Here is a 23,377-nt window from a genome sequence, read left to right as displayed (position 1 = left end):
CTAGCATCCTAGTAGCTGTGGTAGAAGACCCACCACTGGAGTTATTTAATACTGAACTGGACAAAAAAGTACAAAAAAGGATCAATACAGCACTAGCACAAAGGAGCTGAACTAGATGATCTACCCCGGCCTTCTACACCCCTAACGTCAGCAATTCTAGGAAGTGAGGTTAGCTAATGGTGCAAGCTTTCTAGCAGCCTTCCATCACCCTGCCCATTCCTCTAATGGCACCATTAGACCCCACGCACATCAGCGCCCCAGGAGAGGAGGTGCAGCTGTCACTCAATTCCCACCTTCCTTTTGATGTGTTCCAAGAGGTGTTCGTGGCCTTGTAGGAAATAAAGATGCTGGAACTCAGTATCATCACGTTCAGGCTTGACAAGGCCACCCTGCTCTATATTTACCACTTTCCTGAAGCCATCTAAATGTAAACAGAACTGGTGAGAACCATGTAGAGCATATAGATTGGGAAGAACAAAGAATCCCAATGTCTGAATTAGACTTTCCCGCACTTACCCACTGATTTTCAAGTGTAGTTTCCTTTTCCCTGCTCCCAATTTCTGCCTGAGTGTTGTCCTAGATATTGTAAATATGCTGCAAGGAGCAAACCCTTCACTGGTTAGCTCACATGGTCCTTAACATGCCAGTCACAGAGATGGGCCTGAAACACTAATTTGTTTGGACAAATATGCCTCAAACCCCAAAGAGGAGGCACCTGATGCTGAGATGGTAGTACAGCCTCTACAATCAATTCAACCCGGCACCTCTCTGCTGAATGGGGCTGCTAATTAGTGCCAGTTGTAACGATGATGGCCCTTGTTTGTTACCAACTTGCCCATTAGCACTCATTCCACATGGACTACTGAATGGATCTTGGATAGAAACAATTTTTTAACCTAGGCTGAGTTTAAACTGCTGGCCTGCAGTCGAAAGGGCCATTTCTAATCCTCATGCGAACTTCCGCAGCCCACCTCACTTTGAAAAGCTTGTGTGAAAAATAAAAATGTAATTAAGGCTGGAGTTCATCACCAGAGGGCCAGCACCTCTTACATTCTATTTAAGACCTTAAAATAGGACATACAAGTGCATAGGTGTTGTGCTGGCCTCTGCACTGGGGGGAATTTCACCCCCTAAATCCAGCACCTACTAGTGGGATATTTTGTTACCCAAAAAACACTCACGACACAGATCACATGTTCTGTAGTTGCTTGAGGATTTTTAGGAATGGGACACGTGAAATGCTGTGGAACTTCAACCGGTGCTTTAAAATATTAATACCTTTCCGATGCATTAAAAACAAAGACAGCAAGACAGATAGTGTTGCCCCTAGCAGCTAGATTCATAGATACTAAGGTCAGAAGGGACCATTATGATCATCTAGTCCGACCTCCTCCACAACGCAGGTCACAGAATCTCACCCACCCACTCCTGCAAAAAACCTCACGCCTATATCTGTGCTATTGAAGTAGTTTAAAGACTTCAAGGAGCAGAGAATCCTCCAGCCAGTGACCCGTGCCCCATGCTACAGAGGAAGGTGAAAAACCTCCAGGGCCTCTTCCAATCTGCCCTGGAGGAAAATTCCTTCCCGACCCCAAATATGGCGATCAGCTAAACCCTGAGCATATGGGCAAGATTCACCAGCCAGATAGCTAGTCACTGCTTGGGGCCCTGTGGGTGTTCCAGCTGGAAGATGAAATTGGAGGTAAGCAGGTATTTCTTTGGTGCAGTTTTGTTTATTTACACAGAATTTGCAAAGCCCCGTGTCTCTGAATGCAGCAGGAATCAAATGGCAGGAAACAACTTCTTTTACTCACAGTACCAAGAGCACCCTTTTCAGTCTGCACCCCAGACCTATAAACCTCTCTCAAGGTTTCTTTCAGGGTCAGCTCTCAGCTGGTCCTTCTGGACCTCTCTCTCTCTCAATCTCTGTCTTTTTTGTTGGTTCTCAGTTTCTTTGTTTTCTGCCTTCCCTCACTTCCCCCTCCCCCTGCCATATACCCAGAGGTGAAAGTAAGCTGGTACGCCTCAGTACAGCGTACTGGCAAGAGCCAGTGTGCCGTACCAGGATGGATCGACTTCCCAAGTCGCAATTTAAAGGGCCTGCGGCTCCCAGCAGCAGCTGGAGCCCCTGGCCCTTTAAATTACTGCCAGAGCCCTGCTGCCGGAGCCCTGGGGTAGCGGCGGCGGGGCTCTGGGGATGATTTAAAGGGCCCAGGGCTCCGGCCGCCGCTACCACCCAGGGCCCTTTAAACCGCTGCCAGAGCCCCCGGCTGCCGCTGTTACCCCGGAGAGGGGGAAGGAGGCACTTGCCGGTACAGGGTGGGCCGGGGCTGGCTCTGACCTCCCCCAGCCCCGCTGAGCCCTGGGACCTCTACGCCTGGCAGTTCATAGCCCTGGTGCCTCTGGGCTTGCTGCATCAGTTATGCAAGTAAAAAAGTTACCTGAGCCCTGGCACCTAATTGCCTGAGCCCCAGTACCTCTTTCATTGCAAATTAAGCACTGCACTTACCCTTCCCCAAAATGATATTCAGCAAAGCTCCTGGACAGTTGATGCACTCCTTTTGACTTAGGTCGGGCTTATGCTTACAATTGTGTTAACTATAGGGTGAGTTCACACTAGAGTGTCTCAATCCCATGACAAGGTGTCACCCAGCTGATAACAATAGTTTACCTGCCATAGTGAAAAATACCCAATAAATTTTCAAATCTGTTTTCCTTTTTCCCCCATGAAGCTGTTCTTCATAGTTTTGGCAGGCCTGGAAGTAACAAAATACTAGGAAGGGCTAGACCAGTTCTTACAAAATCTCCACTCTGATTTTTTGACCACAGAGATTTAGTAGGAGATTTTCAAAGGTAAAAATCAGGTAGGTGCCATTAACTTTCAGCAAGAGTTTGGCACCTCGCTGCCCTTTGTGCCTCTGAAAATCTTTCCCTTGGATGCTTGTGTTCACTTATCTAAACCACTTATCTAAACCATACCTGGGACTCTTGATATTGGCCTGAACTATAAGCTGTGCCATAATATACTATATAACATAGGGAAAAGTGTATTAAGTGACCAGTCAAGGGGCAAATAAAAACTGGTTTTCTAACAAAAATGACCTCCTACTAATGACGGAGGAGAATTGTCCTCAGTACAACCAAACCCTGGGCACGGGTGAAGATCATGCTTTTAAGATTCTGCTACAGGGCAAGAACGTCCAATAGGGTTTCCGAAAATTCTGATGTAACATGTTATATAAAGCAAATAACAAATGATGTGTCATCAGACTGAATATAAGCCAAAAACTTTGGAACGGAAACTTCGTTAATTTACAATATACAATTTAAAGTAACCTGTGTACTCTAATATAAATACACCACAAGGAAATCTCACCCCTGCGTTCTGATAACAAGCCTTTCTCATGACCTATGAATTCATCAGAAGCCTTTAATCAATCTGCAGCCTTCTATAACAATTCTTTATCTATGGGGCACAGCCTTCTGTCTTTACAAGGGAAGGTCTTCATTTAGACACATAATTCAGGCCACACACAGTTGGCACTATCTCATTTATATTATTGTACATTAATTGCTTCAGAAATGCTAAAACTTAATATGAAGGGTAAGGCAAAATTATTTAAGAAAAATAATTTAATCCATTTCAGTTTTCTTGTGTCCTTCACTTTGAGCCTGTGTGGAAAACGGAGTCATACCTGGGTCTTGGCTCTTATACTTAAATGTATCTATTATTCTTATGCTTATTTTATTCCCTTCTTTCCCAGATGATGTCTCCATTACAGTGCACTCAGGCATTGGAGTTTTACTTACACATGTTCAGCTGCCGGACGAAGCTGGCCATGTTGTTGTGTTTGAAATATTTAGGCAGCACCTCCTTGGCAAACTGACCTTGATCAAAAACGTGGAAGCTGGTGCCATTCTGCAGAGAAGATACGAAGAAAAGAAAAAATTCACACGGTAATTCTGGAATCCCCAGAGGCATGTGCGAGCCAATGAAATGGGAGGTGGCCAGATGGAGTTAATTAGTTAGAGACATGACTGTCAAGGTGTAATAAGGTGATCAGATACAATGGGGTTGAGATGCAATTGTGGCGAGTATGGGGGAGTAGTGTGATCCAGTGGATAGGATACCGAACTCAGGAAACCTGGGCTCTATTCTGGGCTCTGCCACTGGCTTACAGGGTGACCTCGGGCAAGTCACTTCCCTGCTCTATGCCTCAGTTTCCCCAACTGCAAAATGGAGATAATGATATGGACTTCCTTTCTAAGGTGCCTTGAGATGGACTGAGGAAAACTTATATTATTATTGCATGGTAGTTATACCTAGACAGATTGTTTCCATGGGACTTCGACTTCAAGGCTTCCTTTCTGTGCAGACATGAGTATGGCAAAGCCATGCATGCTGGGACACAAAGCTGAGTGTATGTGCCAACCAACAAGAAGGTGGAGGAAGTAACTAGGGGAACAGCCATTTTAGACTTCATTCTGACTCACAGAGGAACTGGTTGCAAATCAGAAGGTTGAAGACAGCTTGGGGGGGTGAAAGTGATCATGAAATGACAAATGTCATGATTTTTAGGAAAGGAACAGCAGAATAGGGACAGTAGATTTCCAAAAGGCAGACTTAAACAAAGTCAGAGAACTGGTAGGTAAGGTCCCCTGGGAAAAAAATCTAATGGAAAAAAGGAGTTCAGGAGAGCTGGGAGTTTTTCAAAGAGACAATATTAAAGGTGCAACAGCAAACTATCCCATGCAAAGGAAAGATAGGAAGAATAGTAAGAGGCCAACATGGCTTCATCATTAAAGAATATTTAGGTAAATTGGATATATGCAAGTCAGCAGGGCCTGATGAAATTCATCCTAGAGCATTGAAGGGACTAGCTGAACAGATCTCAGAACCATTAGAGATTATCTTCAAGAACTCATGGAGGATTGGTGAGGTGTAAGAGGACTGGAGAAAGACAAACATACTGCCTATCTTTAAAAAGGAAAACAAAGAGGACCCAGGGAATTATAGACCAGTCAGCCTAACTTCAATACCTGGAAGGACACGGGAGCAAAAGATTAATCAATCAATTGGTAAGCACCTAGAGGATAATAAAGAATGGACAGCATGGATTTGTCAAGAAAAAATCATGCAAAACCAACCTAATTTCCTTTTTTGACAGAGTTACTGGCCTAATGGAGGTAGGGAAGCAGTAGACAGGATATATATTGATTTCAGTAAGGCATTTGACACAGTTGCACGTGACATTCTCATATGCAAACTAGGGAAATATGGTCGAGATGAAATTACAATAAGGTGGGTGCATAACTGGTTGAAACATCATACTCAAAGTATAGTTATCAATGCTTTGCTACCAAAATAGGGGGACGTATCTAACTGGGTCCTACAGGGGTCTTTCCTAGGTCCGGTAATATTCAATAATGATTTGGACAATGGAGTGGAGAGTATGCTTCTAAAATTTGTGGGGGAGGGGTTGCAAGCACTTTGGAAGACAGGAATTCAATTAGAATTCAAACTGACCTTTAGAATTGGTCTGAAATCAACAAGATTAAAGACAAATGCAAAGTACTACACTTAGGAAAGAAAAATCAAATGCACAGCTAGAAAATGGGGACTAACTGGCTGGGCAGTAGTAGTGCTGGAAAGGATCTGGGGGTTACAGTGGATCACACATCAAAGATGAATCTGCAATGTGATGCAGCTGAAAAAAAGGCAAATATCATTCTGGGGTGTATTATCAGGAATGTCACATGTAAAACAGAGGAGATAATTGTCCCACTCTACTCAGCACTGGTAAGGCCTCAGCTGGCGTACTGTGACCAGTTCTGGGTGCCACACTTTAGGAAAGATGTGGACAAATTGCAGAGTCTAGAGGACAGCAACAAACATGATAAAAGATTTAGAAAACCTGACCTACGAGGAAAGATTAAAAAAACTGGGTATGTTTAGTCTTGAGAAGACTCGTGGTGGGAGGGGAAGAATTTGATAACAGTCTTTAACTATGTTAATGGCTGTCAAAGAAGATGGGGATCAATTGCTCACCATGTCCACTGAAGGTAGGACAAAAAGCAATGGGCTTAATTTGCAGCAAAGGAGATTTAGGTTAGATATTTAGAAAAACTTTCTATCTCGGTAGTTAAGCTCTGGAATAGGCTTCGAAGGGAGGTTGTCATAGAATCATAGAGTATTAGGGTTTGAAGGGACCTCAGGAGGTCATCTAGTCCAGCCCCCTGCTCAAAGCAGGACCAATCCGCAATTTTTTTGCCCCACATGCCTAAATGGCCCCCTCAAGGATTGAGCTCACAATCCTGGTTTAGCAGGCCAATGTTCAAACCACTCAGCTATCCCTCACTTTCTGTTTAGAGATAGAAATGCAACTTACATCCCATCCCAGGCAGTCTGAATGAAAACTGTGCTGAACAATGTTCCAGTAGCTAAAAACATGACAAAGAGGCTGGCATCAAAATAGTTTTTTTTGAAGTCTGCTTTAATTATAGTTCCTTTTGTGGAAAGTGATTTTATAAACACATCATCTTGGATAATTCTCTGCTGAAAAATAAATCATGTCTACTTGTAACAACTGTTAATAAAGTCAAGTGCACAATAGGATTTCAAAATGCTATAGAGTCAAACAATGTTAGTCCTTTAATTGCACTTAGCGTTTAAAAGCCACAAATGATAAACAGTAAGAAACATCACACAAATAAAAACAAACCTCTTAAAAATAAAAATAGACAAACTGCCAATAGACATGCATGTCACCTTGTCCACCATACATAATAGTTCAAGTGCTTAGTAAAAATGACAAGTGATTTGGGGACCCAACTTGAGATGCCTTAAAGGAGCTTGATTTTGAGAGGGTTGGTACTTATTTTCAGAAAATCAGGCCCATTTAAGGTGTCAAGCTGGACACCCAATAATCAAGGACACCCCTCCCCCCAAGTCATTAGTCACTGGGAAAATCTTGGCCTCTCCAACACAAATGTGTATCTATAAAAGTCTCTCTAAAGAACATTCGGTCTTTTTTAGTTAACCAGCTAATGCTGGCAAGGTACTTTGAAAATGTAAAGTGCTAGATAAATGCTACAGAATATAATCTTTTAGATACTTTGGACTTGTTTTTGTCCTGCTGACATGTGCGGTTTAAGTGACCTCCGGTATTAGCTGTACTTACAGTGCTCCAGCAAATTAGATGGTTTGTTTCAGGATCTTCCACCAGCGTCCACAGTTTAGTCAGGAATGCTGGCACATTACTGGAGTATCCATCCATTGCCAGGGAACTGGGTGACTCTTGCATAGCTTTTCAATGTTTTAGTTACACTAACTCCATCTCTTTCAATATGCCTGTCTCGCCGTGCGTGTGGGTCACAGGGAGACTGAACCATTTAGTTTCATCCAGGTCCAGCTGACAGTAGGCCCCCACTGAGTCACATCAGCAGTGCTGTTCGCACTCTTAAAAACTCAGCACAATGCAACGGCATCACCAGCCCCAGAGAACAATGCACAGAATTAAAATGCACTGCAGTCGATCGCACAATGCTGTGAATAAACATGCAGTGTCATGCAAAGAGAACACATGCTGTACACCTTAGGCTGGGAGGCTAGCAAATCACTGGAATGAATTAAGAAAACACCTGGCTGGCATGTTTGCAGGATGCCAGGAAGCAGTGACACTGGATTGTGAAGGTACTGAGTTTAAACATTAGTTAGGAGACTCCTTGTTCTGAATGTTGGCACCCAGAGATAGGCAAAATCAAGGCCGGTTTTAAGTGTGCGAAACCTTATTCAGGCTGGGCAAAACCAAAGCTGAGTCCCACATTACCTGAATCCCAGAGTGCAGCGAGCTTTGGATAAACAGCTCTGGATTGGGTGAAAATAGAGGATGAAAATAGATAGGCCCCAGATGCCACAATCTGCTTTATTATTATTCCAGGTGTTTCACCCACTGCTAGTTATGAGCAGCTGGATTCATTTGGCCCAGACTCTGAAGCCCTTATTCATGTTGGTGAGCACTTACTCACCCGAGTACTCTCATTGGCTTCCATGGGACATGACTTGTTGCTCACGCGGGTAAGTAAAAGCACCACAGTCTCACCCTTTATTTGTTGTGTTAACACAGTCCACTACATGTTGTTTCCTGGGCACCTGATGACAATGTAATCAGAGCCCAGGATCATTTCAAACCAAATCAAGCTTTAAAAATCTCTCTCTACTATGCACCAGGGATCTCTGACACATTTGACTGATAAACACAAACACACACACACCAGCTCACATAGAAGTGGGATTGTGGGACGTTTTGTTGAAGTGAGAAGTAACTATCACTCCCTACAGGGTGAAAGCTCCCTTGTGAAGAGAGTGAGGAGAACATGAGTGTCATTAGCATTAGTGGTTTTCCAAAGGGATGCCAGCAGGGTAATGAAGGCACAGTTAGCTCAGGAATGGTTTCCTTTGAGGTCTTTGCATGAGATTCTCAAACCATCATCTGGAAATTGTATTAAAAAAGAAAAGAGAGAGTATTGGTTAAAAGTTCCATATACATACAAACATGAGTACAGTTCTTGAGATTAGATTCATTGAAGAGATGGTAAGCTTTGTAGTTGCAAAGAGTTCTTTCAGAAATAGTCCATAGTTTATAGTTCAATGTTTATAGTCAGGGTGATTCCAGATTAGGACTAGAGATCTCAATCTTGGGTTTAAGTTTCCCCTGCATGAAGCATCAAGCAGATCTGAGATAAAAATGATCAGGACCCTAGAAGTTCTTACACAGTTTCAGGTCTTCTTTGACAGCTCGAAGTCCTCAGGCGAACAATAGGCAATTATGGAGATTTTGAAGTAGACCTATTTCCTAAGCATCACTGGTAATTAGCTGCACAGATTAATATACGGAAATTTATCCATTAGGCAGTCTATCACAAACTTTAAAGAGACCTATAGACAATGACATTATTTCACCCAAGATTCATCTAAATGATAATATTCCTTTTTGATCTCTGAATCTGTCTGTCAGATCTTTGAATCTGGGTCATTTATCCTGCAGGATGCTTAACCCTTTCTGGCCATGCATCACACTTTGTATAAGATTGGTTGCAACTATATAACAGTGGTAGTAGCAACAGTGATTTGCATGGTCATATTTTAATTAGATAATGTCACATCCACCCAAAGAATTAGAGCAAGTCTGCTTTTTTGTTAAATTAATTTTTTTGTTGACAAACCACTTTTTAGTGAACAATGTCATTAAACAGAGGCGTGCGCTTTTTTCAATATTTTCCCCAAAACAGCATTACAAAATCTTCAATTGACCAAAAACCAAGTTTTGAGCAAATGAAAAATGTCGATAACCAGTTTAATACAAAATATAGGGGAGGATTTAAAAAAAAACACTCATGAAAAATTAAAACAAAATTAAGGGGTCAGCGTCAAACCTTTTGAAACGAAAACAACTTCAAAAGCTGGAATTTCTTTCCCCCAAATAGGCTTGCATTTCTCACAATCCTGGTAATTTTTTGTGGCTCTTCAAAGAGGGCATGATTGGGCCCAAGACCAGGACTAGAGGATGCGCTTTTCTACAGCTACCTTGTGTGACTTGTATGTTATATTTTTATGAAGAACATAAATGATTATACCTTGGTACATAGTTCTGCATTCACTGTGAGGCATGGAAAGCCATTTCACGTCAGAGCAAAGAGATCTCCTGAAACGGACAACCCTAAACCCACTTGATTGGTTCACCGAGGCATCTGATGAGAGCAGACAATTCCTTCTTTAGCACTCAGTTACAGCCTTCTGCTGCTAACCCAGGCACATAGGACTGGCAAGTGCTCCGGCCAATAACATTGATTCCTAAACCTGAAGGGGAGGTACAACTCCAGCACACAGGGAAATGTACTTTCTCAGACATAAGTTTGATCTGAGCCTCAGTGATTTACCATCATGCCAGATTTTACCCTTTCTGTCTTTAACTCCTTGCTCCTGGTATTAGGATTACAGCAGTGCTAAACTAGGGGGCTGGTTTCTCGCCTTCAGCTGCCTCTCAGTAAAGCCACATGACCAGGAGGAATTTTTAGTGACTCTTTCCCTGCTGCTCTGAACAGAGGCGGAAGTGAAGGGCATCTGAAAGCGTGAGAAGGGGTGTCTGGACAAGGTAAATTACTGTGAGTTCTGGGAGGGTGTTTTTTTGGTGGGCGTGACATTTAATGTGGTTTTGCTGTGATCAATCAGCTGTGCTTGCTGCAAAGAAAAATCGGCTGCCAAGAAAGTTCTGGCTTCAGAGAGCTTTGCCCCAAATTCCATCAGCGTGAAACTTGCCACATGAGACCCAAACCAAATGAGGAATTTGTTTTTACAAACTGGTTTAATTTAAAGTTAGCTCGATTTTCCCCCTATGAAATCATAAATCAAGAAATAAAACCAAAACCAGAATAGGCCTTATCAGCCATCAGCAGATCCACAGATAATTTGAAATAGACAATCCATGAAAAGACAATCGTCCTCGACTTTGAGGGATTCCTGATGATGATCATGACGACGACGTAGTATGGGATGTGGTTTTTGAGGCATTACCCTAAAATTTCAAACTCCATTCACTTGGAATCTTTGTATCCACGTTTTTTCCAAACTAGCTACTAGTCAAACAGGTACATCACTGAACTACTGTCGGTTTCCAGGGGTGATGTTCTTTGGTAATCTTTAGAGTGTATCGTTTCAGACTGGGGCAGTGTACGAGGAAGGTATCTATCACCTCCTGACTAACCACACAGTAACAATGAATCTCTGTTAGATTGACACACTTCCTCGCCAGGTCTATTAGCGAGGAGTTCAAATCATCCGAGGGGGTTGTGTGGAGCACCAGCCTCTTTAAGGTCCTGCTGTAACTGCTGGTGACAAACCTAACCTGGTTCACCATGTACGTAAAAGTATTCAGTTGTAAAGTACCCACGGGTATATTGGGCTTTAGGATTCGTGGTATCTTACAGGCAGGGACTGTGTGGTCAAACTCCAGGTCTACGCAGAGTTGAGGATGCTTCTGGATCACGGCAGCCCAAAGCTCTTCAGAGATGACTGGAATATATTTGTCCAAGCGCTCACAAAAAATATCTAAGCGTGTGAAAGCCCCTCTCTCTGGCTTGATCAGTTCCGCAAACACATCGTTAGACAGGCTGGCATAGTAGACTCCCAAGGTAGACAACTTAGGACATACAGTCAGAACCTCTTGAATGGTTTCTGGCTTCACGTTGCAAACCAGAGTGCGATTGTTGATGAACAAGCTATGCAGGTTTGGGCTGCTGGCGGCTATGAGTCCAACAAGCCCATCATCCAGGGTGAACGGCATTCTCCGGAAATCAATATGCTGAAGGTCTATTTGGTTTTCTCTCTGGCATATATTTCGTATGCTCTGCAGGATGTCCTGGCCGGAGTAGAAATAAGGGTTCTCACCTTTGCACATGATGCATAGCTTCTGCAGCTTGTAGTTCTGCCTGGCCAACATGTCTAGAATGTGGGTGACGTTCTTCCGATTTATTTCCTTGGACTGATCAAACACAATCCTCAGGTGTTTGATCTGGCTCAGGAACTGGTGTAAACTCTGCAGCATGCCCTCCTCGTTCTCCGAATCACAACTGGAAGAGCATTATAAACACAAGTTAGCTGTTTTGCTGGAGCTGCAACAAGTGAGCACAATGTCTATACTTTGGATCACTGTCCTTTATTATTATTTACTTATTATTTATCTTCTCCACTGCCTTAGATATTTGTTCTCACTTGGTTTAGAGGATCAGGCACTAGGCTGGGAGTCAGGAGAGCTGGGTTTTACTCCCAAGCCAGCCACTGACTTGCTGTGTGATCCTGGACAAGTGACTTCTATGCTCTATGCCTCTGTTTCTCCTCTCAACCTTTATCGGTCTTGTCTATTTAGATAATAAGATATTCAGGATGGACTCTCTCTCACTATGTGTTTACACGGTGTATGGCACCACAGAGCCCCAATCTCGGGCTGGTCCACTAGGTGCTATTGTAATACAAATAATAGAGAACAACAACAATACAGTTAGTTACGGGGCTCGGTCACTATGTACAGACTGAGGTGAGTCCCCGTCCCAAACTCCCTTTTCACTCCATCTCATACACTAGAGCTCAGATCACCAGCTTCAGCAGCACCATGATAATCATTCCAGTGACCTTGGCTGAAGCTCTCTCTTTGCACCTGAATGTGGCCTAGTGTTACGAGCATAGGAGTGGAATTCAGGAGACCTGGGGGTTATTCCCAGCTCTTCCTGCTGTGTGGCCCAGGGCAAGAATCTTCCCCTTTCTGGGCTTGGGTTTCCCACTCTTTAAAGTGGGGATAACGACACTGGCCACCTTTGCAAACGCCATGAGATCCACGGACAAAAAGCGCTACATCAAAGCTAGGTGATGAGTAGGATGATGGTATCTCCTTGACACTTTTCAAAGCACATCTAATGTCCTGACTTATCCCTTTCCTTGATTTATGATTCTTAATGCTTTCTTTAAAAAACAACAATCTAACCCTATTTTCTCTACCACATACACAGCCGATACATGTAGGAGGTACTGTTACTTGCATAGTTTCATAGATTATAAAGCCAGAAAGGACCATTGTGATCATCTAACCTAGTGGCTCTCAAACTTTCCAGAGTCCTGTGTCCGTTTCAGGAGTCCGATTTCTCTTGCGTACCCCCAAGTTACACCTCACTTCAAAACTACTTGCTTACAAAGTCAGACATAAAAATACAAGTGTCACAGGCACACTTACTGAAAAACTGCTGACTGTCTCATTTTTACCATATAATTATAAAATAAATCAATTGGAATATAAATATTGTACTTACATTTCAACGTGCAGTATATAGAGCAGTATAAACAAGCAGGGGGGCTGGAACAATTTGTACAGCAGGGATGCTGAGAGCCATTAAACCAAACTGTAAACCCAGTATACAACGGAAACTACTTCAAGTGAGGGAGTACGACAGCACCACTAGTACGACAGCACCCCAGTACCACTAGTTCCAGTAACAAGTCATTGTCTGTATGAAATTTTAGTTTGTACTGACTTTGCTAGTGCTTTTTATGTAGCCTGTTGTAAAACTAGGCAAATATCTAGATGAGCTGATGCACCCCTTGGAAGACCTTTGCTTGCCACATGTACCCCAGGTTGAGAACCACTGATCTAGTCTGACCTGTATAACAGGCCATCAGACTTCCCTGTATTAATTCCGAATTCAACTAGAGCAGATCTTTTAGAAAAACATCCAATCTTGATTTTAAAATTGCTAGCGCTGGAGAATCCACCACCACCCTTGGTAAGTTGTTCCAATGGTTGATAAATACTCACACCTCTAGGCTGTTATCAGCAATGCGATTTTTGAATGAAGAACACTACTTTAAGATAAATAGGTTGTACTATGAGATGCTGCATGTGTGACTGCACAGACACCTACAAACAGTAGAAAATACCTCCTCTCACCTGATCTCTGTGAAATGCCACACGGAGCTAGTGGAAACAGCTGCGGCCCAATGTTTGCACACTTGGAAGGCTGTGTATCTATCTCGGAGAGACAGGTAGTAAAATATATGGACGAGGATTTCTTCCGGGACGTAGTTCCAAAATTCTGATGTTGGAGCAGGCATCTTTCTGACCCAACGAGCTGCTGCACCGAGACCCACCTTCCAGACTTCAAATAATTCCCTAGACTCCCTATTGCAGAAAAAGGAAACACATCAACCCAACCCTAGTTTGATATAATACTATTACAGCAGGTCAGAATTTTTTCTTACATTTTGAAAATTTCACCATAATTTTGACATTTGTAAAACAAAACAAAAACAAACAGTGAGGTGGCAAAGTTTGCAGAGGATACAAAATTACTCAAGATAGTTAAGTCCAAAGTAGACTGAAGAGTTACAAAGGGATCTCACGAAACTGGGTGACTGGGAACAAAATGGCAGATGAAATTCAGTGCTGATAAATGGAAAGCAATGCACGTTGGAAAACATAATGACAACTATACATACAAAATGATGGATTCTAAATTAGCTGTTACCACTCAAGAAAGAGATTTTGGGAGACATTGTGGATAGTTCTCTGAACACTTGTACTCAATGTGCAGCAGCAGTCAAAAAATCTAACAGAATGTTAAGAACCATTAGGAAAGAGATAGATAAGACAGAAAATATCATAATGCCACTATATAAATCTAGGGTACTCCCACACCTTGAACACTGCTTGCAGTTCTGGTCATCCCATCTCAAAAAAGATATACTGGAATTGGAGAAGGTACAGAGAAAGGCAACAAAAATGATGAGGGGGATGGAATGGCTTCCAGATGAGGAGTGATTAGAGAGACCTGGGGCTGTTCAGCTTGGAAAAGAGACGACTAAAGGGGGACATGAGAGAGGTCTAAAAATCAGGAACGGTGCAGAGATAGTTGTATGTACCTCTTCGCATAACAGAAGACCTAGGGGTCACCCAATTAATAGGCAGCAGGTTTAAAAGAAACAAAAGGAAGTACTTCTTCACACAACACACAGCTTGGGGATGCTGTAAAGGCCAAAAGTATATCTGGGTTCCAAAAACAATTAGATACATTCATGGAGGATTGGTCCATCAATGGCTATTAGCTAAGATAGTCAGGGATGCAAACCCATGATCTGGGTGAAGCCTCTGACTTCCAGAAGCTGGGACTGGATGACAGGGGAGGGATCACTGGATGAATTGCCCTGTTCTGTTCATTCCCTATGAAGCATCTGACACTGGCCACTATTGGAAGACAGGATACTGGGCTAGCTGGCCCATTGGTCTGACCCAATATGGCCGGTCTTACGTTCTTAAACACAAAAAAGGAAGTTTAGACAAACTTTGGCCAATTTCCTTCCCCACCCACTCCATTTTTTGACCCAACATAGAAGCTGGTTGAAATTTTTTGTGAATTCCAAATTTCAAAATTCTGGAAAAAAAGTAAAACCATTTAAAAAAATGTGATTCTTTTCCTCATTACCAACTCTAAACACGATAAACTTTATATAATGCATTATTTTAAAATAACAATTTTCCATACTGATATTCAAACAGATGGAGGGATTTACCTCAAACTTGGGGGGGGGGAGGGAAACCCTCGTTTTGGGGACAGAAGCCAAGCATGAAAAATCTAACCCAAAAGTTGAATTATCCAGTGTATGGCAAAACAAGGAGTTATAATGGAAACTAATTTGTTATTTTAACCACAGCAATTAGCTGCAGTTGTTAATATAAGAGACGGCAGATTGGTATAAGGATTTTATGGTGATGATCACACGAACCATATATTCATGTACGTGTGCTGCATACTGATGCAGGAACTTTTCATTTAATTATGCTTCCATGTAAATTAGGATGCAAGAGAATGAATACATGGGAAGTGTACTGAAACGTAAAGCACAAAACCACACGTACATCTCTGCAAAATTACTTCTCAGTTCTGCTTGGAGTGTGCTCTGTATCCAGTCACTGTACTGTTACACAAATAAAATCACCAGCTGCAAGTTTTTATTTGATTCTTTTGCCTCTCACCCCATTACTGACTGCCCAGCAATGCACTCCTGCTTCCTGCCTGGGAGATGCCTTCTTGCTGTCCCTTTTTCCTGCATATTTCTTCTTTATTACCCCTGACAGTGCCTGCTATAGCTCACCCACAGCTCTCCTACTTTTATCTCAGATTTCATAAATGTTCTCATCATTTCAGCACTTACCTAAGTACTAAACTACTCACCATCACTCCTCCCCTATAAACAACCATTGTGATTTTATCATGAGTGGTGGTTTTCTTAAAGCCCCAGTTCCTGGAGTCATGTGAACATCCCAGTTTTCATTAAAAAAAAAGTCTAGCCCCCATGACGGCACAGAAAAGCTTGGAAGCCCAATCTAGGTGCCCCCTAGAGACTCAGAAACCAGAAGGCAAAGAGGAAAAAAAAACCCACCTCAAATATATTATTTTTATAAAAAGGAGGACTTGGGGCACCTTAGAGACAAACAAATTTATCAGAGCATAAGCTTTCGTGAGCTCGGGGGGGTCAATGCATCTTCCCATAGGCGCCTTGAGTTGCTAAACTCCCCCCCTGCAAAGGGGCATCCTGGCTGGCGTCCCTCCCTGGGCAGGGAGGGGAAGGAGCCCCGCCTTCCCGTCGGAGTGCAGCGGGGTCCGATGCATCCGATGAAGTGGGCTGTGGCTCAGGAAAGCTCACGCTCAAATAAATCTGCTAGTCTCTAAGGTGCCAGGAGTCCTCCTGTTCTTTTTGCGGATACAGACTAACGCGGCTGCTACCCTGAGACCCGTCATTATTTCCCCGTAATCTCGTTGTTTCGGGGAGGGGGCCCAGGCAGGGCTTCTGAACTCCTGGGACTGGCAATCCCGCCCGCTTGTTCCCTGTCCTGCGGGCTCTCACGGGTTAAGGGGCCGCTCGCGGGAAGGCTCAGCCGGGGTGACGCGCCTTGGCTCCGGAGAGCCGCTCGCCCGCCCCGTGCGGGGCAGCATCCACAGCTGCCGCTGCGGGGCTCCCCCCCGCCGCCGCCCGGCTCGCACCCCAGGGTGGGCGTAAGAGAAGCAAAAGCGCCTGGCCCGGCCCAGGGGCCGCTCTCTGCAGCCCAGCCGGCCCGGGAAAGGCAGCGGCTGAGCGGGCAGAACCGGCGGCAGCCCGCGGCGCGGGGGGGGGCTCGCTCAGCCGGTCCAGCCGCTGCCTGCAGGGAGGGAGGACGGCAGCGTCCCCCCACAGCTGCACGTAGCCCAATGCTGGGGGGGGGCCCAATGCATCTTCCCCCAGGGGCGTCGCGTCGCGGCACCCCCCGCTGCAACGGGGCGTCCCGGCTGGGGTCCCTCCGCCGCGCAGGGAGGGGGGAAGGAGGCGCCCCGCCTACCCGTCCGAGGGCCGCTGCGCTTCCCCGCCGCCCGGGCCGCGGCCCGCTCCGATCTGCCGCCGGCGCTGCCCCCGCGGGCTCCGGGGCGGAGGGCGGAGCGAGGGCTGCCCACATCGGAAGGGGCGCTCCCGTCTGGCCTCCGCCGGGCCCTTCCCCGCCCCGGGCTCGCCCCCCGCTCAGAGGAGCGGCCGTGTGAGTCCCTAGCCGCGGGAAGGGAAAGGGAAAGGCAGGCCTCGGCGAGGAAGTCCCTGGGAAAGTCCTCCTTTCCTCCCGGCCGCAGCAGCTGGGCCCGCCGACGCTGGTATCTCACCCGCCGGGTCTCGCGCGTCACCTGGAACATGTGACGCCGCCGCCGCCGCTTCGTGCCTCAGTTTCCCCCTCTGAAAAACAGCAGTCCTTCGCTAAGTCAGTCCTCTGCTACCTCGGCCCCCTTTCTCAAGGAGCTGCCTGGTGCTCGTAACCCCTGACTCTCTGAACTCACACCGCCGTGCACAAGCGGTTTTTAGACCTGGGGTGAAGCTGCAGTGCTGCCTTCACAAGGTTGCCATGTAAAGAATGAGTGTCTGGTAAGCCCTTTGAGATCATCAGACGGAAGGTACTAGAAAAAGACAAATCTTAACGAGTTCTGAAAAGGAAGTGGCAAGCTATGGATCAACTAATTAAAGACTCAGACATTAACTATTGTCTTCTTTTTTCTCTCCTTTTTTCTGGTCTTTAAACACAGAATTTTACCTGCTCATCAACCTTCTCTTCCGAGAGATCTGCTGTTTGACATGTGTTGCCAATACTCCTGTTGAAAATTCACCTGTAGTTATCAGGTGGAAATCATAGGCTAGTCGAGTCTGCACTCATTCATGAACCCAACTGTCTTAGCAAAAACAATAAGGAGGCCTTGTGGCACCTTGGAGACTAACAAATTTATTTGGGCATAAGCTTTCATGGGCTAAGAGCGACTTCATCGGATGCATGGAGTGGGTCTTAGCCCACGAAAGCTTATGCCCAGATAAATTTGTTAGTCTCTAAGGTGCCACAAGCACTCCTCCTTGTTTTTGCTGATATAGACTAACACAGCTACAACTCTGAAACCTGTCACCAGCTGTCTTAGTTTCTTATGCATAAAGCACAGAACTCCTGGGTTCTCTATCCAGCTGTGACACACACTCAGTCACTGTTTGACTATTGTTAAATCATTTAGACCCATATTTTCAGAAGTGCCCTATAAGTTTGGGTGTCCAGCTTCAATGCCTAGGGACCTGATCTTCAGAAATGCTAAGCACCCACAATTCCAGTCGGTGGATAGGATGCTCAGCATTTGAAAAATCAGGTCCAAGATTTCTAAAACTGGGGCATCCAAACTTGAGGCACCCAGAAAAGGTGGCCACTTTTGAAAGTTGGGGCCTTACCAAGGCTGTGCCTTAGTGCCCCCATCTGTGAAATAGGGATGATAATACTTACCCACCCCTCACACGAAGCTCAGTGCTCATGTGTAGCTTGCAGGATCAGGGCTTTACATTGTAAAGTGCTTTGAGCAACTCAGATGGCTGCTGCTGTAGAACTGCAAGGATCTATTATTCAGTGTCTCCAAATTCCCTCTGTGTGTGCCAAGAGGGAGTGTGCTTCCTGGGGTGGGGTTACTCTATGGAAGGCGGGTCTCAAGAAATCCAGTCAAGGAGTACAGGCGTACTAGGAATCCCCTCACCTTATATTAGCACAATGTCCCACACCATGGGCTTAACCCTTTCAGAAACCTGGTGATTATGGTTAGTCTTAATCTCCAAACCAAGGCTGCTGCTGCTGCTGCCAGGCCAACCTACCATATGGGCAGAAAGTTCTGAGACAAGAACTTGCACCATCTTTCTATGATCGGAGGCTAAATAATGTAGTTGCCACCTATCCTTCAAGTACAGTTAGGTTTTAGAAAGATAGACGTGTAAACAAAAGATCAGACCGGACTGCTACATCATATCAGACAGCAGCAGAGGAGCCAGCTATGAGCCAGAGAAGGTCAGAGTGTACCTGGGCTCACTTTTACAAGGTTCCCTCTTGGGCTTAATTGGGGTAGATTAATAGGAGGGCTTAGTTCACCTGTGGGGTGTTTGGACTCTGCTTGCAGGAGCTCAGGAAGTTTTCCACTGCAGAATTTTTGCCTGGCAGGCTATTCCCTACAGGCTCCTTTTCCTTAGCAGAGAAATCTGTTAGTTCTTTTGTGGTTTATTTGAAGGTATGTTTCATTAGGGATGCTTTGTGACAGGTTATATGAAAGAACTTCACTGCAGCACAGACTGGTGGCAATCTTGGCACTAACGAGTTCAACAGATAATGTTGCTCTGTGTTTGTACCGCTTTGTACCCAAGATCGGGATCTTATTTCACTGCCAGTCAATAGCTATTATGACTCCAGGCTTGGAAGCCAAAAGATTCCTCCAAATTCTACGTGAATTCTCTGCATTTTACTTCCAACGGTGCATTTTAAAAGATCTTCTCCTCCTCCATTTCTGGTCACTTCATCTTAAGCAATGCTGACGTTCCTCTCTTCCCAAGAAGTTTAACGAATACCTAAAGTAGGGCTGGTCAAAATTTCTCCATCAAAACTGTTTTTTATTGATGGAAAATTGGGATTTTGATTAAAGTAGATTTTTGGTGAAAGTGCTTTCTGGAGGAAATTGATTTTTTTCTCAAGACCATGAACAAAAACGTTTCAATTTTTGAGTGAAATATTTCAGGGGTTTTTTTTTTGTTTTTTTTTACTTTTTTTGCCAAAAAGTCAAGATTTTCAGTGGAACCTGCCCCCCATTTTCTGACCAGCTCTGCATACAAGCAAACATGACTTCTACAGTTCAACCATTCAGCCATCACTTCAGCAATATGAATAAATGCTGGGAGGCCACCTGAATGTTGTATGTTCCAGGGCAACTCAGATCAGTATAGCAACAGTACCAAACGTCTCCTACAACGGTAACTTGAAAAACATGCTTATGATCAACATACGGTTAAACCCTTTTCCTAGGCACTTAGCCTCAAGACAGCTCGTAAGTAATTTGCGCACTGCTTTTAAAATAAATGCTGCACATTTCTATAGGAGAAATACGAACATATTAATATATCATGCACCTGGCAAAGCACTCCAGTTAGGAAGAGGTTAGATTATTCTGTGATTAGGGTGCTACAATCACACTTTAAATTGAAGCGTAGATGTACCATGAGTGATTCGGGAGGTCTGTGGCAGAGCAAGGAACACTGGAGACCCAGCTTTGGTTCCTGGCTTTGCCACGAAACTCCTAGGTGACATTAAGTGAATCCCTTGGGTATGTCTACACTTCAATTTCAGGTGTGATTGTAGCACATACTCCCATTAGCTTTAATCTAGCGAATGAGGGGGAAAAGAGCAGAGAAGATATGGCCCCCGGGGTTTTCAGCGCAAGCCACCTGCGCTGAAGACTGGGGTTCCTGGCCCGTGTCAGGATCTGTGCTGCCATTTCTTCACTGCCGTTATTATCTACACTCACTAGACAAAAGTACGCCCCCCCGTGCTACAGTTACATCTTAACCTGCAGTGCAGCCATATCCTTGGGGTAGGCCTAGACGGCAGTCGCTGAGCATATCGGAGCTAGACGCCATGCTATGAGCTTTAATCTAGCTAGGTCAGGCACCGGACGCGGCAGCGGGGCTGGCCCCGTGGGTATCACGGAGGGATCCGAGTGAGTTTGAACAGCTTGTGCTGAAGCTCGCACTAGTGAGATTAAAGCGAGCTTCGGCACGTCAGCTCGAGCTGCATTGACACGCTGTGACCGCAGTCTGGATGTACACGCAAGTCTCTGTGTGTCTCAGTTCCCCATCTGTACAATGGGGATAACAGTACTTCTCAACCTCACGGGGTGTTGTGAGGCGCTCAGTAAAGGGGCGGGGGGGGGATAAATACCTGAGATAAAAGCCATAGTAAACAGGCATGAGCTTTTCTCCTTGTCAGTTACACAGACAAATTTAAACAGCTGCTAGCTTATCCATCCTTTATCCTTCAAAAGGAGCCCAAGCAGTGCATTCTTACCAGCTCCTCAGGCTTTGCACTACAGGGCTTTCCAGTCACTTGGGATGGTCCAAAATGTTCCCTGGTCCTTTGCTCCCCTCCACTGGCAACTGGTTTTATACGTGGATTGCCGAGTCTCACAGCTCTTTTCCTGTGGCTGTGTCTCTGGGCTGACTCTTTCACTGCGCTCCTGGTCTGCACAGATCTGCCAAGCCGCCCGCTTCTTTCAGAAAGAAAAGATGAGATCCCTGACCGCCACCAGATTAATTTCTCTGACTTCCTGAGTTAAGGGAAGTCTATCTTCATCTCCGTTAGCAGATATTTCACAGATACTGAATCCTTGCTAGACATCTGATGTCTTGGGCAGTCATCATTTAAATGATATCTAGGTCAAGGGAAAGTATTCAAATGGAACTTCCTGCTTCAGTCACTGTGTGATCAGTATCTTGCCTGCCAAGTTCCCTTATATCTTTTCAGTCTGTACTGACAGTCTTATTCCTACAGGAGCGAGTTCTCTGCAAAAGCCAACCCACTGGCCAGAAACTGCTGCCCGAAGGCTGGACTAGTCAGGGGTCGGGTCTTGCAAGGTACTGAGCCCGTTCTGCTCCCATTCAGGCCACCAGGCAATAGGAGGCACTTTGCAAGAGGCGCTCCATGCCTTACAGGATTCGGAGCCTAGTAAGGCAAAAAGAATTTAGCCCCTCCTTAGCAAACTACCCTCTCGTATCCTCTCCTTGTCTCAGGCTGGAGTTCTCATATAGGCTCATAGACTTAAGGCCAGAAGGGATCATCATGATCATCTAGTCTGACCTCCTGCACGTTGTTGGCCACAGAACCTCACCCACCCCCTCCCGTCATAGACCCCAACCTCTTTCGTTCTAAATCAAGCACTGCCAACTCACAATTTTATCCTGTGTCTTGAGGTATTTGGTGCTGCTCTGAAAGCAAAGACCTAGCTGCTGAGGTTATATGACGACGTCAGAATCTCAGCTTCCATGCCAAAAGAAGGGGAAGCTACTTGCCCTCATGATTTTAGGGAAAAGCCCAACAACCAGCAAGCAAATAACTCAACATGTATTTTTTTAAAAAATCTCATGATATTTAAGCCACTCCCAATCTTTTGGGGCCGGACTCTCGATTTTTGAATCATGGTGTGGCAGTACATCAACCCTACAGCCTTACCTTCTAATGAAGAGGCCAATGAAGCTCCTCTGTCATGACGTTGAGAACGATCCATCAGGTGCTCAACACCCATCTTCTGCTGCCTCGTTCCTTAGTGCTCCAATGTGTGTGCGTGGGGGGAGAAGAAAGAGGGGACTACTTAAAACAACTGTATGCAGACAGAGAGATTACAGGATTCTCTCCTGAATCCCATGTGCACTCCTATCCCACTGTGACCGGAGTCCCAGGGGAGCCAACTGAGGTCACTCAATTAGGGTGAACTGCAAAGAATGGGGAAGACAATCCCCAAAGCTGGTGGATATTCCAATTCTTCCATTTACCAAGCAAGCACAAACCAGCTTCTATAATACCTCACTGGTTACCCAGAAGCCAACAACACAGTTCCCTTAAAGTAACCCAGTCGTAAGGCCTCCATCCAGACACCCAAGTCAAATATGATGAGAATTACTGAAAATCTTATTCATCATATAAAAAAGTTCTACCAATTCCAAAGGATCAGACACATTACCTCCCAGCTTAATGAATACTCCAGATCTTACCCAAAGACACGCTTACAGCCAATTCTTATGAACTAAACTAAAATGTATTAAAAAAGAAAAGAGAGAGAGTATTGGTTAAAAGTTCCATATACATACAAACATGAGTACAGTTCTTGAGATTAGATTCATCAAAGAGATGGTGAGCTTTGTAGTTGCAAAGAGTTCTTTCAGAAATAGTCCATAGTTTATAGTTCAATGTTCATAGTCAGGGTGATTCCAGATTAGGACTAGAGATCTCAATCTTGGGTTTAAGTTTCCCCTGCATGAAGCATCAAGCAGATCTGAGATAAAAAGGATCAGGACCCTAGATGTTCTTACACAGTTTCAGGTCATCTTTGACAGCTCGAAGTCCTCAGGCGAACAATAGGCAATCATGGAGATTTTGAAGTAGACCTATTTCCTAAGCATCACTGGTAATTAGCTGCACAGATTAACATATGGAAATTTATCCATTAGGCAGTCTATCACAAACTTTAAAGAGACCTATAGACAATGACATTATTTCACCCAAGATTCATCTAAATGATAATATTCCTTTTTGATCTCTGAATCTGTCTGTTTACATGATATAAGTAAACACATAAAATTGGTATCACCTCTAATACAAGTGTGCATTTCAAAGTTCTAGCCTATCTAGCAGGGAATGGCCCTAACTACCATTTATATACTTTTATAACATGTTTTTAAAGATTGAATCTGGGTCATTTATCCTGCAGG

General features: G+C 44.6%; 2 protein-coding genes across 5 annotated transcripts in view; both read right to left on the bottom strand.

The window, feature by feature from the left end:
• The window catches only part of HSF4 (heat shock transcription factor 4), a 33,006-nt gene extending 25,020 nt beyond the window's left edge, over positions 1-7,986 (bottom strand). Inside the window, exons 1-3 of the mRNA XM_073307503.2 lie at positions 7,182-7,986; positions 3,811-3,919; positions 294-421 (exon numbers count right to left, since the gene is read on the bottom strand). Coding sequence (XP_073163604.1) covers positions 294-421; positions 3,811-3,919; positions 7,182-7,304 — 360 coding nt within the window. The 5' untranslated portion in view covers positions 7,305-7,986. The remainder of the gene's footprint in view (positions 1-293; positions 422-3,810; positions 3,920-7,181) is intronic.
• A 96-nt stretch (positions 7,987-8,082) lies between these two features.
• FBXL8 (F-box and leucine rich repeat protein 8) lies at positions 8,083-22,196 on the bottom strand. 4 transcript variants are annotated; one of them, XM_073307508.2, is made up of 4 exons: positions 16,917-17,092; positions 14,241-14,288; positions 13,494-13,724; positions 8,083-11,628 (listed from the first exon to the last, which is right to left on the bottom strand). In XM_073307508.2, the coding sequence occupies exons 3-4, from the start codon at positions 13,655-13,657 to the stop codon at positions 10,653-10,655; spliced, it is 1,140 nt and encodes a 379-aa protein (XP_073163609.1). In that variant the 5' UTR covers positions 13,658-13,724; positions 14,241-14,288; positions 16,917-17,092; the 3' UTR covers positions 8,083-10,652. The 4 variants fall into 4 exon arrangements, with proteins under 4 accessions (XP_073163609.1, XP_073163606.1, XP_073163607.1 ...); XM_073307505.2 differs by lacking the exons at positions 14,241-14,288; positions 16,917-17,092 and adding an exon at positions 22,122-22,196; XM_073307506.2 differs by lacking the exons at positions 14,241-14,288; positions 16,917-17,092 and adding an exon at positions 18,376-18,436.
• Between the last annotated feature and the right edge of the window lie 1,181 nt (positions 22,197-23,377).

Source organism: Lepidochelys kempii, chromosome 12 (assembly GCF_965140285.1).
Source record: "Lepidochelys kempii isolate rLepKem1 chromosome 12, rLepKem1.hap1, whole genome shotgun sequence".
Classification (NCBI taxonomy): Eukaryota; Metazoa; Chordata; order Testudines; family Cheloniidae; genus Lepidochelys; species Lepidochelys kempii.
The sequence above is the reverse complement of the archived record's forward strand: the minus strand, read 5'-3'. Positions and strand labels throughout refer to the sequence as shown.